We start from the raw sequence: 18,471 nt of genomic DNA, 5'->3' as shown, positions 1-18,471 counted from the left end.
ATTCTTGACTCAAAACTGAATTGGTCTGCTCACATTGACTTCAGAATTAAAAGAGCTTGCATGGCTTTCGGCCAATGTAGACGAGCTTTTGGAAAATCATGGGGACTCAAACCCAGATATATTCATTGGATCTACACAACTATTGTTAGACCAATTTTAGCATATGGATGTCTTGTATGGTGGCAGAAAGGAGAAGTCGCGACAGTTCAGTCCAAGCTAAATCATCTCCAAAGGATGGTCCTAATGGCGATGACAGGAGCATTCACGACAACTCCTACTGCTGCTCTAGAGGCGCTACTGTGCATTAAACCACTACATGTGTTCCTAAAACAAGAAGCATTATCTTGTGCATATCGTCTTAAGGTTACAGGGCTTTGGAACAGTAACCCATTAGATTATGCTACCAGCCACACTCGCTTGTGGTCTCAAATGGTTACGTGGGATGAGTATTTACTCGCTCCTAGTGACCTAACTCTCACATGCAGTTTTCCTTTCAAAACATTCAATGTGAGCTATCCTTTTCGTGAGGAATGGTTGTCTGGTTGTCTGGAACGACAACTTGATGAACACATAGTTTGTTATACGGACGGTTCTCTGTTGAATGGTCGTGCTGGTGCTGGTGTCTACTGTCGTGAAATGAGGCTGGAGCAGTCTCATTCACTTGGTAGATACTGTACTGTGTTTCAAGCAGAAATCTACGCGATTCTGTGTGGAGTACAATCGGCACTTCAGCAGAGGATCTGTGGTAAGCGAATTTATTTTTGTTCCGACAGTCAGGCAGCCTTAAAAGCACTCAGTTCGAATGACTCACGGTCGAATCTAGTGATCGCATGTCGAACTCAAATTGAAGACCTCAGCATTTCAAATGCTGTTTACTTCTTATGGGTACCCGGCCATTCTGGTATTACTGGAAATGAATGGGCTGATGAGTTGGCTAGAGCTGGTGCAACGAATGATTTCGTTGGTCCTGAACCAGCTTTACCACTTTCAACTAGTTGGATAAAGCACAAGATTCGTTCTTGGGCTGTATCCAAACATGCCAGCTACTGGGGCAGCTTGCAAACTTGCGCTCAGACAAAAGCATTTCTACCAGATTTAAATCTGAAAATGTCAAAGTGTCTACTGCATTTCTCCAAGCATCATTGCAGTATTCTGGTCAGAGCTCTGACTGGACATTGCAAACTCAATTATCACATGGCTACTATTCAACGTGCTGAGTATTATTCGTGTGATTTGTGTGAATGCGATTATGGTACTTCATATCATCTGATATGTAACTGTCCCGCATTGACGCAGCTACGTATCCGGGTTTTTGGTTCTCCATACATGGTTGAGTCTGTGTATGCGGAGCTAAAATTGAAGGATATTCTCTCGTTTCTTACCCAATGTGGTAAGGAGCTATAGTCAGAAGGGTTCATCGTTCTTCCTGGAGTGAATGAATCCCTTCTGTATTTACCTTAAATAGGGTTTAGCAGATTGTTTGGCATCTTTTAGGGGGTGCCGAATTTACTTCTGCTCGTACATACTGCTCGTACATACTGCGAATCGTTCTGCATTCTTCCGGGAGTGCAGAATGGTGTCGCTTTTGTAAGATCTTCAAATCCTCTCGGGGGTTGGAGGTTTTATTAACAGCGGACTGTTCGGGACCTCGTAGAGGTTCAGAATTTACTTCTGCTTCCACTAAATGTGATCCTCAGCAGATTGTCCGGCATCCCTTAGGGGTGCAGAATTTACTTCTGCTTTTATGTGTTTTTGTGTCGTCAATTTTTCCCATCCTCCTAGTCCAACCCTTACCATTTCCTTTCAATCCTTCCCTCTTATATATCGGGAAAATGATGCTAAAAACAAATTGATGGCAAGGCACAAATCTCCAAATATCAAGGGGAACGTGCCATTTGAGCCAATTTGTTCTGATTCCTGATTCCTGATACATGGCTTAACCTTTGAGACAAGCGTATATTACTGGTTGGATCAACCAGAGTTCGTCCAGGTCAGTCAGTCAGTGATGAGCCATTAAATCTGGTATGATGTTATACTGAGCCTTATGCGGTTTTACATTAAATCTGTTTGTACCTAGACATGCATGGCTTAACCTTTGAGACAAGCGTAGATTACTGGTAGGAGCAACCAGAATTCGTCCGAGTCAGTCAGTCAGTGATGAGCCGTTAAATCTGGTATGAACTATGGTATGGCCGCCTACGTTCAACACCGTTCTTTGGCAGCTATCAAATCACCGTCCTCCTTCCCCTTCTCGTGTCAAGAGAAAAAGTACGGCTTGGGGTACGAAATCCCGTGTCACCGAATTTCACCACAACGTGTTTCATTCGCACATTCGTGTTCGTATTTGTGACATTTGTGCAAAGGTTTTTCCAACCACTTCGCTCAGACGATCGAAGAGCATTTTTGCCAGCCCTTCCAGCCGACACGAATGCTCCCGACCCATCTCTGCGTGGGTGGTTTCAAGCTCTTCTGCATAGTTTCCCTAGTCTAGCAAGTTCAGCATTCCACCAAGGAGTTCCTCTAGCAGCTCGCACAATCCGAAGTGGACAAGCCTCATCATATGCTGCAACTATGAGTGAGTTTGTCTCGTCGACAACATTTTCCAAACCATTTGGGTTTTCAATTGTTGGTTAGTACCCGTAAAATCTCCAAGCCCACTTCACAGAGGTCCCAGTTTGCAGATTTGGGATCAATAGTTGGGTTTTCAATTGTTGGTTAGTACCCGTAAAATCTCCAAGCCCTCTTCACAGAGGTCCCAGTTTGCAGATTTGGGATTACGATATGTGGTAATATCAAATTTAACTTTTGAATTATCTGAATGAAGATGTACTTATGATCAGCCTCCTCCCTTCCAGATCTCACAAAAGTTGGACGGTTTCCTCCATTGACTATGTGCAGGTTTGTACTACTCACAAATTCCATCATATCAGAGCCTCTCGAGTTTATATTTGTGCTGCCCCAAATGATATGGTGAGCGATGATGTCACTGCCGATTATAAGCGGTAAATCACTTTTGCAGCAGCATGATACAACCTTTTAAAGTTATCAGCGAAGGTTGGTTATGCGGTTAATATGCCGAACAATAAACATATTTCCTGTCTATGCCATCAATAGTCATACCAACTGTGACAGCACAAATATCCCAGGTTGTGATCTCCGATATGAGAGAAACATCAAAAGCACTATTTGCAAGTATGCATGCTCAAGGCATTTCACGTAGATTAGTCATACCGTTCTTGTTGAAGGCAACAAAGTCTGGGTTTAACAATTTTCTAACGTAGAAGTTTCCCATTTGGAAATATGGCTCTTGAACCGAAGCTACAGAAGCTTTACCTTCTTGCAGAAGTCTGGATAGATTCATAGCTGCTGTACGTTTATGCTGGAGATTGATTTGTGATACTCTAACCATTTCCAATTAAAGTAATTGATTGCACTTATCGCACAACTACAAAAACCAAATATATTGGCTTTAAATCGCCTATAGCGAACTTTGTAAGAATTTTTTTTAATGTTGTAACCATATAAATCCCACGAGTTGTGAAGGCTGAAATCGTCCACTTGCCAGAGCTTCGCTTAACACAGTAAGGGAAAACCTCAAGATATTCCGTTCACGACTGCATTGTTCAACCTCCTACAGCCAGCCTCAATCATCGGCACGGAAATACACCTTGACTTAAGAGTTCCTATTTTTGTAGCCTTTTACGACATGGAACAGGAAACCAGAGGAACAGTTCTTAATAGAAAATAATTCCTCCGGATGCCACACGGCTTACCTGTTTGGTTAACTCATACCTTTCGTACTACGTAGCAAAGGCTCCTCGTTGTCTAGGATTTGTCATGAGAACCGCTAAGCACTTCACAGATATATACTGTTTGAAATTTCTCTACTGCTCGCTTGTACGGTCAACACTCGAATAATGTTGGTCAGTATGGAATCTCCACTTTCATAATGGAGCTTTAAGACTTGAATCATTACAGTTAAAGCCGGGGTAAAATAAATGATATTAATAATAATAATAATAATAATTGAATCAATACAGCGCAGATTCGTTCGTTTCGCTCTTCGTCGTTTGCCTTGGAATAACCCTCACCAGCTGCCTAGTTATGAAAGTCGTGGGATGCTTATTGGACTCGATACTGTGCAAGTACGCCGAGATCTGTTCCGTGCAATGTTAGTTGCCGATATTTTGACGAACAATATTGATTGCCCTGCACTACTTCGTCAAATCAACATCAATCTTTGTTCTAGAGCTCTTCGCAACAACAACCTCCTCAAAATGCCTCTACGTCATACTAACTACGGAATCAACGGAGGCGTTATTGGATTGCAGCGAGCCTTCAATCTATGGGATTTGATTTCCATTTTCCTCGTAGCAGAATAAAAGCGAATTTTTTGAATATTCTTAGAAATAATCATTAGGACTTTAGTTTGTCTGTTGATTAAAAAATATAAATAAATAAACGAATAAATTAATACAGGTGGACCGTAGCGTTATTCTTAGCCAGTTGAGAGACCGCTATCAACACTACACGGCTATCTAGGCTGCTCAAAGAGGGAAGTTGACATTAATGGCAAACTTCCATAGATGGCCGGGCAGCCGATTGATTGGGGGTATGATTTGGTACCATCCCCCGCGATTGATACTGAATGCAATCGCTTGCAATCCAGTATCTTCACGTTCTTAAGTAAGGGTTTTTTTAAAACAACCCATCCCGTACATAAGAACGTCTTCGCAAGTCAAACTGGCATTGGTTAGAACGCCGTCAATCTCGACTTCACGAGATATTCCCGTGTAAAGAGTTCGCATTGAGCAATCTCGTTAGGCTGTTTTGTACTGCTTAACGAGACCCTTAGCTTGTCGGGCGCCCCTTGTTAACACTCATAACGGTAGAGTATCGCTTGGGCAAGTCTCTCGATAATTGAAGAATGTTCAATTTTTTCCATTTAATTTGGGCCGGAATTATTACTGAGAGTTCTAGTCCGTCGGGATAATTTTTAACGCGGGGGTTGATGTTATTAGCAGTTGTATCCATTTCATTATCTGCTGAATCAGGAATGTTTCTCAGGGTTTATCATGGCACGTAATTGTATCCGCGCGGGTAAGAGGTCTGGGGTACTACTAGGTAATTTAAACGACAGATGAAATAGGAAAAGAGAATATTACTTATCTTGAACAATGAATAGACACCAATGCCTGGCCTTTGCTAATCGGTGTGCTCCGTAGCAAAGCTCGGCCGCGGGAGCCACGCGTTGATTGAATTGTAAATGTTCAATGCTGTAAAACTTCATTCAATTCAATTGAAATCGAAACACTGAAATTGAAACACTGACGATCACTCTGCTACAATAAACTTCATATTCTAACACACTATCTTCGCTGTCGCAGTGAAGGGGTATCATCCCGTTCATCATTCGTTTCTCTTTCTACCGATGCTCAGTTTAACCACCGTCAGTTTATCTCTTGAAGTAACAAAATATCTCTTACAATTCAACGAGAGAGTGACCTTCAAGTGAGGTTCATGTAAACATTCGAATTGGATCAAGATAGTGGATGAAAGGTAAGCCAGTTAATATAACTGAAATATCAATTACAAAATAAACGTGAGTTAATGGTTCCCTCTTTCAGTTTTTATTTTTAATATTTCGAAACACATCTCAATGCATTTCAATCAGTCAAATTTATCGGTTTTAACTTGCTGGTGATAATTGAAAACTCAAATGAGAACCGCCATCCTCTATTTATCATTATGGTTGGAGAGAATTTTGAGCTTCGGCAACAAAAGTAAAATGATTGAGAATGGGTATGCTGACAGTCAACGACCAAACATTTCATTTTCATCTAATTATATTCGATTGAAATGAAGTTTTACCGCACTGTTCCGGTGTGCAAAAAAACCTCTAAGAGGAAAAAAGCACACAGCACCGGGTCACGGCACCACTTCACACGTTCGATCACTCAATAGTCAATACAGTCTTTGAACTTTCAACACACTAGCACTGGAAACTGTCTAACGGTATTGTATCTACTGTTTTGTGTTGGCCTGGTACACTAGCTCAAAGTAACAAAAGATTAATTTCTGATTGACCTTGAAGCGGATTAGCACGAATATATCAATTGCTCTAACACGATTTAGCATCCGAACGGTACAATGGTCGCGTAAGGAATGAATTTTTATTATTATTATTATACTTATTATTATTATTACTAATATTTTCATTATCATTATCATTATTATTATCATTATCATTATCATTATCATTATCATTATCTTTATCATTATAATTATAATTATAATTATGAAATATATAAATATCATTATCAGTATCATTATTAATAATAATAATAATAATAATAATAGTAATAATAATAATAATATCCTGGGCTTTGGATGATGAGCTACAGGGCGCGTACCCCCGCTTGGTGGATGGGGGTAGGAGTCAATTTACACTTCGCGTATTGACAAAGTCGGACCATACCGAGATCGATCGTTCGCTTATAAATGCAAAAGATGAAAATTATTATGTTGTCTGGATCGATCACGGAGTGGACAGGACTAATAATGCTTGAAATTGACAATAGGTCATTAGGTGGTTCGAGCATTCTTATGCCTGGAATTGGTCACCAATTTGAATTATTTTGATCCAGTTGGGATGAATATTAATATATCATATTCGTCCTGAACTTGGTGAATTTAATTCTAAAAAGAGGACTATTGTTATCAGGAATAGGAGTAAATTGATATCTTATGAACCGTTTAGGAACTTTGATTGGATCAGGTGTAAATACACTGATTGATCAGGTGTAAATACACTCTCAAATCGGGAAAGGTTTAAATGTACTTAGATTTCTCCAACTTGGACACAGATGTCACCTTCTAATTAAGAGTGTGAGATGTGTGTTTCTGGAAGAGAACGGTTCACGTGGACCATTTCATCGAATCACACCTAGTATTTCTTCACGAAATACATATAGTTCTTGTTTCCTGGATGCGTGCTCAACACTAGAAGGCCCAAAACTTAGTTTAGACCTAAATTGCCCAAAAGCAGTCAAAATGATTGAAAGAGAGAAAGTCAATAATATAAACTGTGACAGAATAAATAAAAACTAGTGCAGTCTACATGAAGCTCTGGGAAACACCGATGAACAAGCAATCCAGTTGCTAAACTTCCTACGTGAAACAAAATTGAACAACAAATTGTAGATCAAAAGTGGCTGGAACCAGTCACGTACCCAGAGGGGGGCCCGAGGGGCCCGGGCCCCTCCCGAAATCAAAAACAGATATATAATTATTTAGAAGGTCTAAGACATGTGTTGCAGTAATAACAAGACAGTGAACGTAAAGAAATGTAACACAATAACAGTTTCAGTGGAAAAGTTTAAAGTGTCTGTTAAAAACACCCGTAAAAAGCGCACCGAGAATTAGGTACATAAGCAATCTTCATTAACATTATTTTTTATCTTTGGGCCCCTCCCGAAACGAAATCCTGGGTACGGGCCTGGCTGGAACAGTTTCGATTAAAGAGGCTAAGGAGGAAAAATTAAATCAGAAATACAGAGATGAAGTCTAGATGATGATTAAGTTGAGAAGAAGAAGAAGAAAGTCAAAATGTATACGGAAATGAAAACGAAATGAAGGGGAGATGATATTAGTAAATTGAAGATGATAATCAAGTTGAAAAGAAGAAGAAGAAAGTGAAAATGCATACGGAAATATAAACGAGACGAAGCGGAGAAGATTAAAATTAACTCAAGATGAAGAAGAAAAATTAAAGGAAGAAGAAGAAAGTCAAAATGTATATGGAAATATAAACGAAGATGATGGGGAAATGGCAAAAGTAAATTCAAGATGAAAATCAAAACATGTAAAGCAGAAAGACAATAACGGAAGAGGTAGAAGAGAAGTAGAGGAAAATAGGTAGATACGAAACGAAGAAAATGAAAGTAAAAGTGATGAAAACTTGCGCTGTAGCATGAACACACAATAACACACTCACACACAACACTACATACACAAAAACACTCTTCTCTGACACGAATGCACGGCAAACACCGTGTAAAGTGTCAATAATAAAACAAAAAAAATTATTATTATTATTATTATTATTATTATTATTATTATTATTATTATTATTATTATTATTATTATTATTATTATTATTACTATTACTATTACTATTACTATTACTATTACTATTACTATTACTATTACTATTACTATTACTATTACTATTACTATTACTATTACTATTACTATTACTATTACTATTACTATTACTATTACTATTACTATTACTATTACTATTACTATTACTATTACTATTACTATTACTATTACTATTACTATTACTATTACTATTACTATTACTATTACTATTACTATTACTATTACTATTACTATTACTATTACTATTACTATTACTATTACTATTACTATTACTATTACTATTACTATTACTATTACTATTACTATTACTATTACTATTACTATTACTATTACTATTACTATTACTATTACTATTACTATTACTATTACTATTACTATTACTATTACTATTACTATTACTATTACTATTACTATTACTATTACTATTACTATTACTATTACTATTACTATTACTATTACTATTACTATTACTATTACTATTACTATTACTATTACTATTACTATTACTATTACTATTACTATTACTATTACTATTACTATTACTATTACTATTACTATTACTATTACTATTACTATTACTATTACTATTACTATTACTATTACTATTACTATTACTATTACTATTACTATTACTATTACTATTACTATTACTATTACTATTACTATTACTATTACTATTACTATTACTATTACTATTACTATTACTATTACTATTACTATTACTATTACTATTACTATTACTATTACTATTACTATTACTATTACTATTACTATTACTATTACTATTACTATTACTATTACTATTACTATTACTATTACTATTACTATTACTATTACTATTACTATTACTATTACTATTACTATTACTATTACTATTACTATTACTATTACTATTACTATTACTATTACTATTACTATTACTATTACTATTACTATTACTATTACTATTACTATTACTATTACTATTACTATTACTATTACTATTACTATTACTATTACTATTACTATTACTATTACTATTACTATTACTATTACTATTACTATTACTATTACTATTACTATTACTATTACTATTACTATTACTATTACTATTACTATTACTATTACTATTACTATTACTATTACTATTACTATTACTATTACTATTACTATTACTATTACTATTACTATTACTATTACTATTACTATTACTATTACTATTACTATTACTATTACTATTACTATTACTATTACTATTACTATTACTATTACTATTACTATTACTATTACTATTACTATTACTATTACTATTACTATTACTATTACTATTACTATTACTATTACTATTACTATTACTATTACTATTACTATTACTATTACTATTACTATTACTATTACTATTACTATTACTATTACTATTACTATTACTATTACTATTACTATTACTATTACTATTACTATTACTATTACTATTACTATTACTATTACTATTACTATTACTATTACTATTACTATTACTATTACTATTACTATTACTATTACTATTACTATTACTATTACTATTACTATTACTATTACTATTACTATTACTATTACTATTACTATTACTATTACTATTACTATTACTATTACTATTACTATTACTATTACTATTACTATTACTATTACTATTACTATTACTATTACTATTACTATTACTATTACTATTACTATTACTATTACTATTACTATTACTATTACTATTACTATTACTATTACTATTACTATTACTATTACTATTACTATTACTATTACTATTACTATTACTATTACTATTACTATTACTATTACTATTACTATTACTATTACTATTACTATTACTATTACTATTACTATTACTATTACTATTACTATTACTATTACTATTACTATTACTATTACTATTACTATTACTATTACTATTACTATTACTATTACTATTACTATTACTATTACTATTACTATTACTATTACTATTACTATTACTATTACTATTACTATTACTATTACTATTACTATTACTATTACTATTACTATTACTATTACTATTACTATTACTATTACTATTACTATTACTATTACTATTACTATTACTATTACTATTACTATTACTATTACTATTACTATTACTATTACTATTACTATTACTATTACTATTACTATTACTATTACTATTACTATTACTATTACTATTACTATTACTATTACTATTACTATTACTATTACTATTACTATTACTATTACTATTACTATTACTATTACTATTACTATTACTATTACTATTACTATTACTATTACTATTACTATTACTATTACTATTACTATTACTATTACTATTACTATTACTATTACTATTACTATTACTATTACTATTACTATTACTATTACTATTACTATTACTATTACTATTACTATTACTATTACTATTACTATTACTATTACTATTACTATTACTATTACTATTACTATTACTATTACTATTACTATTACTATTACTATTACTATTACTATTACTATTACTATTACTATTACTATTACTATTACTATTACTATTACTATTACTATTACTATTACTATTACTATTACTATTACTATTACTATTACTATTACTATTACTATTACTATTACTATTACTATTACTATTACTATTACTATTACTATTACTATTACTATTACTATTACTATTACTATTACTATTACTATTACTATTACTATTACTATTACTATTACTATTACTATTACTATTACTATTACTATTACTATTACTATTACTATTACTATTACTATTACTATTACTATTACTATTACTATTACTATTACTATTACTATTACTATTACTATTACTATTACTATTACTATTACTATTACTATTACTATTACTATTACTATTACTATTACTATTACTATTACTATTACTATTACTATTACTATTACTATTACTATTACTATTACTATTACTATTACTATTACTATTACTATTACTATTACTATTACTATTACTATTACTATTACTATTACTATTACTATTACTATTACTATTACTATTACTATTACTATTACTATTACTATTACTATTACTATTACTATTACTATTACTATTACTATTACTATTACTATTACTATTACTATTACTATTACTATTACTATTACTATTACTATTACTATTACTATTACTATTACTATTACTATTACTATTACTATTACTATTACTATTACTATTACTATTACTATTACTATTACTATTACTATTACTATTACTATTACTATTACTATTACTATTACTATTACTATTACTATTACTATTACTATTACTATTACTATTACTATTACTATTACTATTACTATTACTATTACTATTACTATTACTATTACTATTACTATTACTATTACTATTACTATTACTATTACTATTACTATTACTATTACTATTACTATTACTATTACTATTACTATTACTATTACTATTACTATTACTATTACTATTACTATTACTATTACTATTACTATTACTATTACTATTACTATTACTATTACTATTACTATTACTATTACTATTACTATTACTATTACTATTACTATTACTATTACTATTACTATTACTATTACTATTACTATTACTATTACTATTACTATTACTATTACTATTACTATTACTATTACTATTACTATTACTATTACTATTACTATTACTATTACTATTACTATTACTATTACTATTACTATTACTATTACTATTACTATTACTATTACTATTACTATTACTATTACTATTACTATTACTATTACTATTACTATTACTATTACTATTACTATTACTATTACTATTACTATTACTATTACTATTACTATTACTATTACTATTACTATTACTATTACTATTACTATTACTATTACTATTACTATTACTATTACTATTACTATTACTATTACTATTACTATTACTATTACTATTACTATTACTATTACTATTACTATTACTATTACTATTACTATTACTATTACTATTACTATTACTATTACTATTACTATTACTATTACTATTACTATTACTATTACTATTACTATTACTATTACTATTACTATTACTATTACTATTACTATTACTATTACTATTACTATTACTATTACTATTACTATTACTATTACTATTACTATTACTATTACTATTACTATTACTATTACTATTACTATTACTATTACTATTACTATTACTATTACTATTACTATTACTATTACTATTACTATTACTATTACTATTACTATTACTATTACTATTACTATTACTATTACTATTACTATTACTATTACTATTACTATTACTATTACTATACTATTACTATTACTATTACTATTACTATTACTATTACTATTACTATTACTATTACTATTACTATTACTATTACTATTACTATTACTATTACTATTACTATTACTATTACTATTACTATTACTATTACTATTACTATTACTATTACTATTACTATTACTATTACTATTACTATTACTATTACTATTACTATTACTATTACTATTACTATTACTATTACTATTACTATTACTATTACTATTACTATTACTATTACTATTACTATTACTATTACTATTACTATTACTATTACTATTACTATTACTATTACTATTACTATTACTATTACTATTACTATTACTATTACTATTACTATTACTATTACTATTACTATTACTATTACTATTACTATTACTATTACTATTACTATTACTATTACTATTACTATTACTATTACTATTACTATTACTATTACTATTACTATTACTATTACTATTACTATTACTATTACTATTACTATTACTATTACTATTACTATTACTATTACTATTACTATTACTATTACTATTACTATTACTATTACTATTACTATTACTATTACTATTACTATTACTATTACTATTACTATTACTATTACTATTACTATTACTATTACTATTACTATTACTATTACTATTACTATTACTATTACTATTACTATTACTATTACTATTACTATTACTATTACTATTACTATTACTATTACTATTACTATTACTATTACTATTACTATTACTATTACTATTACTATTACTATTACTATTACTATTACTATTACTATTACTATTACTATTACTATTACTATTACTATTACTATTACTATTACTATTACTATTACTATTACTATTACTATTACTATTACTATTACTATTACTATTACTATTACTATTACTATTACTATTACTATTACTATTACTATTACTATTACTATTACTATTACTATTACTATTACTATTACTATTACTATTACTATTACTATTACTATTACTATTACTATTACTATTACTATTACTATTACTATTACTATTACTATTACTATTACTATTACTATTACTATTACTATTACTATTATTATTATTATTATTATTATTATTATTATTATTATTATTATTATTATTATTATTATTATTATTATTATTATTATTATTATTATTATTATTATTATTATTATTATTATTATTATTATTATTATTATTATTATTATTATTATTATTATTATTATTATTATTATTATTATTATTATTATTATTATTATTATTATTATTATTATTATTATTATTATTATTATTATTATTATTATTATTATTATTATTATTATTATTATTATTATTATTATTATTATTATTATTATTATTATTATTATTATTATTATTATTATTATTATTATTATTATTATTATTATTATTATTATTATTATTATTATTATTATTATTATTATTATTATTATTATTATTATTATTATTATTATTATTATTATTATTATTATTATTATTATTATTATTATTATTATTATTATTATTATTATTATTATTATTATTATTATTATTATTATTATTATTATTATTATTATTATTATTATTATTATTATTATTATTATTATTATTATTATTATTATTATTATTATTATTATTATTATTATTATTATTATTATTATTATTATTATTATTATTATTATTATTATTATTATTATTATTATTATTATTATTATTATTATTATTATTATTATTATTATTATTATTATTATTATTATTATTATTATTATTATTATTATTATTATTATTATTATTATTATTATTATTATTATTATTATTATTATTATTATTATTATTATTATTATTATTATTATTATTATTATTATTATTATTATTATTATTATTATTATTATTATTATTATTATTATTATTATTATTATTATTATTATTATTATTATTATTATTATTATTATTATTATTATTATTATTATTATTATTATTATTATTATTATTATTATTATTATTATTATTATTATTATTATTATTATTATTATTATTATTATTATTATTATTATTATTATTATTATTATTATTATTATTATTATTATTATTATTATTATTATTATTATTATTATTATTATTATTATTATTATTATTATTATTATTATTATTATTATTATTATTATTATTATTATTATTATTATTATTATTATTATTATTATTATTATTATTATTATTATTATTATTATTATTATTATTATTATTATTATTATTATTATTATTATTATTATTATTATTATTATTATTATTATTATTATTATTATTATTATTATTATTATTATTATTATTATTATTATTATTATTATTATTATTATTATTATTATTATTATTATTATTATTATTATTATTATTATTATTATTATTATTATTATTATTATTATTATTATTATTATTATTATTTTTATTATTATTATTATCATTATTATTATTATTATTATTATTATTATTATTATTATTATTATTATTATTATTATTATTATTATTATTCCTGGTATTTTCAGTTTGTTCGGCTCATGTTAATCAAAATGGCTGATACTTCTTGCTTGTTAAACAATATTTTGCTCAGTTTGTTTTTTTTTAATGTCAGCTCAAATCTTCAGAATGAACATATTATTTTACACCAGTGGGCTCTACGGCCATCTTCGTGATCGGCTTAACATCTTGCCCTCACACTGAAAGCGGTAGCAATCATGTGAAAATGCGTGTTACCGCATATCAATCTATTATACTACAGGGTACCATTAGTCATCTCAGTAGAAGAGTAGTTATATTATTTTACCGGCTACTCAAGCTTTAATTATCGAATTATTTTGAAACTGGATACAATATCCTTGCTTTGGTTCCAAGAAATAATACCGCAGAAAAAATAGTTTAAAAATTGTTCAATAGTGTTGTTATAGCGACACGAAAACTCGATGCGAACGCACCTATTTTTATTTTATCCTTGAAGTCTATCTATTGAATAAAGCCAACAAATCCCACTTTAACTAAGGGTTTTCGTATAAGAGAACCCTAGTTGGGTTTGAAAATACGAGATGGTATAGAAGTATCCTTTTCTGCTCTACATTGGTGCCCGAACTGAGAATAGTATTAAGTTTCGACAGTTTTGCTTCTATCACTTACTTCTTTTTTGCTACGTAAAGCACAGTCCTCTAAAGTGTCAGCAGCTTCATATTTGCCTTGTCGTCTATAAAGTGCACCCAAATTTTTAAGAGTAGTAGTAACAGTAGGTGAATCTACTTTAGCAGCTTTATGCCATCCACCGTATTCGCCATATGGAGTATTCTCTCGATTCTTCAATTTATTTTCTTCTCTTTCCTCAGCAACCTGAAAAATTAATTGATATTTAAAATTCAATTGCAATCTGATAATTAAAAATTCAATTGCAACTCAACGAACTAAGTAAATGTCTGCGTATGTGCAAAAGCCTAGTTCGTCGAGCTGAATTGATTGGTATATGGTATTGGTGTCGACATATGGAGGAATGTTTATCGACTGTCCCAAAATGTAGTTTTACTATTTTTGCCTTTCAACTTTAAATTAAACATGCACGCTATTGATTTTGTTTTAGGATCCGATGATTATTGTTCAAGTCAAAATTTGCACCTTTTATGCAAAAATTTCGTTTTCACCATATCTGTGCCCATTGAGCTTGCAAAATAAATGCGGGCCAAATTTAGATACTTTATTGTAATTGCTTTCAAACGAACCGTAGATTGTAAGAATCTGTCTACTTCAGATGATATAGATATAGATTTGAACGATTTTGAAATTATGAAATGATGCTTAGAATCAAAATTATAATTTGAATTGTTCGACTGTGACCAAGCGCGTACCCAGAAAAAAATTTCGGGGGGTGTTTCAGAACATGTTGATCAATTTCCATACAAATGGAACTTTTTATATAATTATTTGAAATTTTTTTATTGTGGAGTTGTTTGTTGAAAATTATTCATTTTATTTTTTACTTATTTGAAAAAAAGAGTTTACATAATATCATACTTTTTGAGTTTCGGAGGGGGTTTGAACCCCTAAAACACCCCCCTGTATACGCGCCTGACTGTGACGTTTCAAACATTATAATAGAATCAACGCTCTTCTGTACTTGGAAGGTACATAACGTATTATTCGTTGCTCATTCTCTTTGACGTTAGTGGGCGAAGAACCGAGAGAATATTGTTCGTTCTGCATCGCCGGCTGTGCATACACGAATCTCTTCATGTGGTTACTAGTTCAACGAGTGAGCCATCGTTTAGCACAGTTTAAGCCTTTTCCTTCTTCTTCACACTGTTTGGCCATTGCTTGCAGCTAAGACCTGGGGATGGCAGTGTAAGCTAGATCGACAGCGGTGGTTGAAGCATTCACACCGATACTGTGATGGTATTTATGGTATGTATGTATTTTTCTGGTCTGCCAGCATAATATTGTGAGTCATTCCTATCATCGACCCTACAGTGTACATCGTTTGAACGATGTACAAGTAGCTACATCAGTTAGCACTTTCAGTTGTACTATAAAAGAGCTTTGAAACGGTACGCCGCCGAGGTTACCTTGTCATCGTAAAAAAATTGATTGATTCGACGTAAAGTACGCTATTCGTAAAGTTTTAATGAGCAACTATCTTTGAGTACACCAGACAAACAAGTTTGCTTGCGAGAGGTCGTCGCTTCCACCTAATTTCGTTCACTTAAAAAAAACATGCATGCCACAGTAACCACGAGCGACCAAGCACCAAGTGCAAAGTTTTTTACGCGATTTACGAGCGAACAGAGGTTGAATTGATTTCTGTTATAACGAAACAAGATAATTCGATTGATTGAAATGTTTTGCATAATACAAAGCATCATTCGAACAACATTTTGTAATTTTTTCGTGGAAACATATTACGAAATAAGTCGGTGAGGAGGTATTTTTGAGAACGCTTCTAAAACATCATTTGCGGTGTCCATTGTGTCTCAGCACAGATTAATCAGAAGTCAACAAATCAAAGCAGCATAGATAGATTAGATGTTTTTCTAGACCTCAACGTTTCTATTTGATTTTTATTATTTTTTTTAATTTTTGGTGGTTGTTTAAAGTCAAAACTACGATTTTTCGCGAAAAAACAGGTCATTTTGTAGCTGTAAAACCTCTTCAAAGTTACAAAAATCGAAAAGGAACACGTTGGGGTCTGGTATTTAACCATAGAAAAGTGTATGCAAAATTTAAAAAAAATGGTGCAGTAGTTTTTGAATGACGATGAACACGGACTTTCAAAACCTGGTTTTTAGAAAAACGCGTTTCAAGTTTTTTGGTTATAAAATCTAAGGAAACAATTTAATAGTCCAGACAGCACGTAGCTTCTAACATTTTCAAAAGCCATATTTCTTCTTTGGCATTTTCTTATAATGAAACATTTAAAAATGTTTTGTTAAGTTAGTCAATCGAAGCAAAAATCTTTGGCCTGTGTGCCGAGCTCTTACTTCTTCGCAGTGTGAGATAAGCAAAGATAAAGGCCCATAACTTGCTTTTATTCCGATAGGTTTGAAAACTTCACAGAATATTGTACCATTTAATTCCACTATTTCACTGTCACGTTATTACACTTTCACAAAGTCACTACGAACGATCAAGAAGGAAATACGACTCGGAATAATCGGCAAAGACCTACGCAACGAACGAAGGACTACGATTGGAAGCTTGGCACATGGAACTGCAAATCGCTTGGCTTCCCAGGATACGACCGAATGCTGCATGATGAGCTTCAAATCCGCGGCTTCGATGTCGTAGCACTGCAGGAACTTTGTTGGACGGGAAAGAAGGTGTGGAAGAGTGGGCATCGAGCGGCTACCTTCTACCAGAGCTGTGGCACAACCAACGTTCTAGGAACGGGATTCGTAGTATTGGGCAAGATGCGCCAGCGCGTGATTGGGTGGCAGCCAATCATTGATA

The 18,471-nt window shown here is 29.2% G+C and overlaps 1 protein-coding gene across 3 annotated transcripts in view; it reads right to left on the bottom strand.

Annotated features, from left to right (window-relative positions):
• The window catches only part of LOC131435423 (kinesin light chain), a 331,832-nt gene that overhangs the window by 2,825 nt on the left and 310,536 nt on the right, over positions 1-18,471 (bottom strand). For all 3 annotated transcript variants that reach the window (XM_058603288.1, XM_058603291.1, XM_058603289.1), the window contains one exon: positions 15,664-15,867. In XM_058603288.1, the coding sequence (XP_058459271.1) occupies positions 15,664-15,867 (204 nt within the window). The remainder of the gene's footprint in view (positions 1-15,663; positions 15,868-18,471) is intronic.

Source organism: Malaya genurostris, chromosome 3 (assembly GCF_030247185.1).
Source record: "Malaya genurostris strain Urasoe2022 chromosome 3, Malgen_1.1, whole genome shotgun sequence".
NCBI classification, from domain to species: domain Eukaryota; kingdom Metazoa; phylum Arthropoda; class Insecta; order Diptera; family Culicidae; genus Malaya; species Malaya genurostris.
The sequence above is the reverse complement of the archived record's forward strand: the minus strand, read 5'-3'. Positions and strand labels throughout refer to the sequence as shown.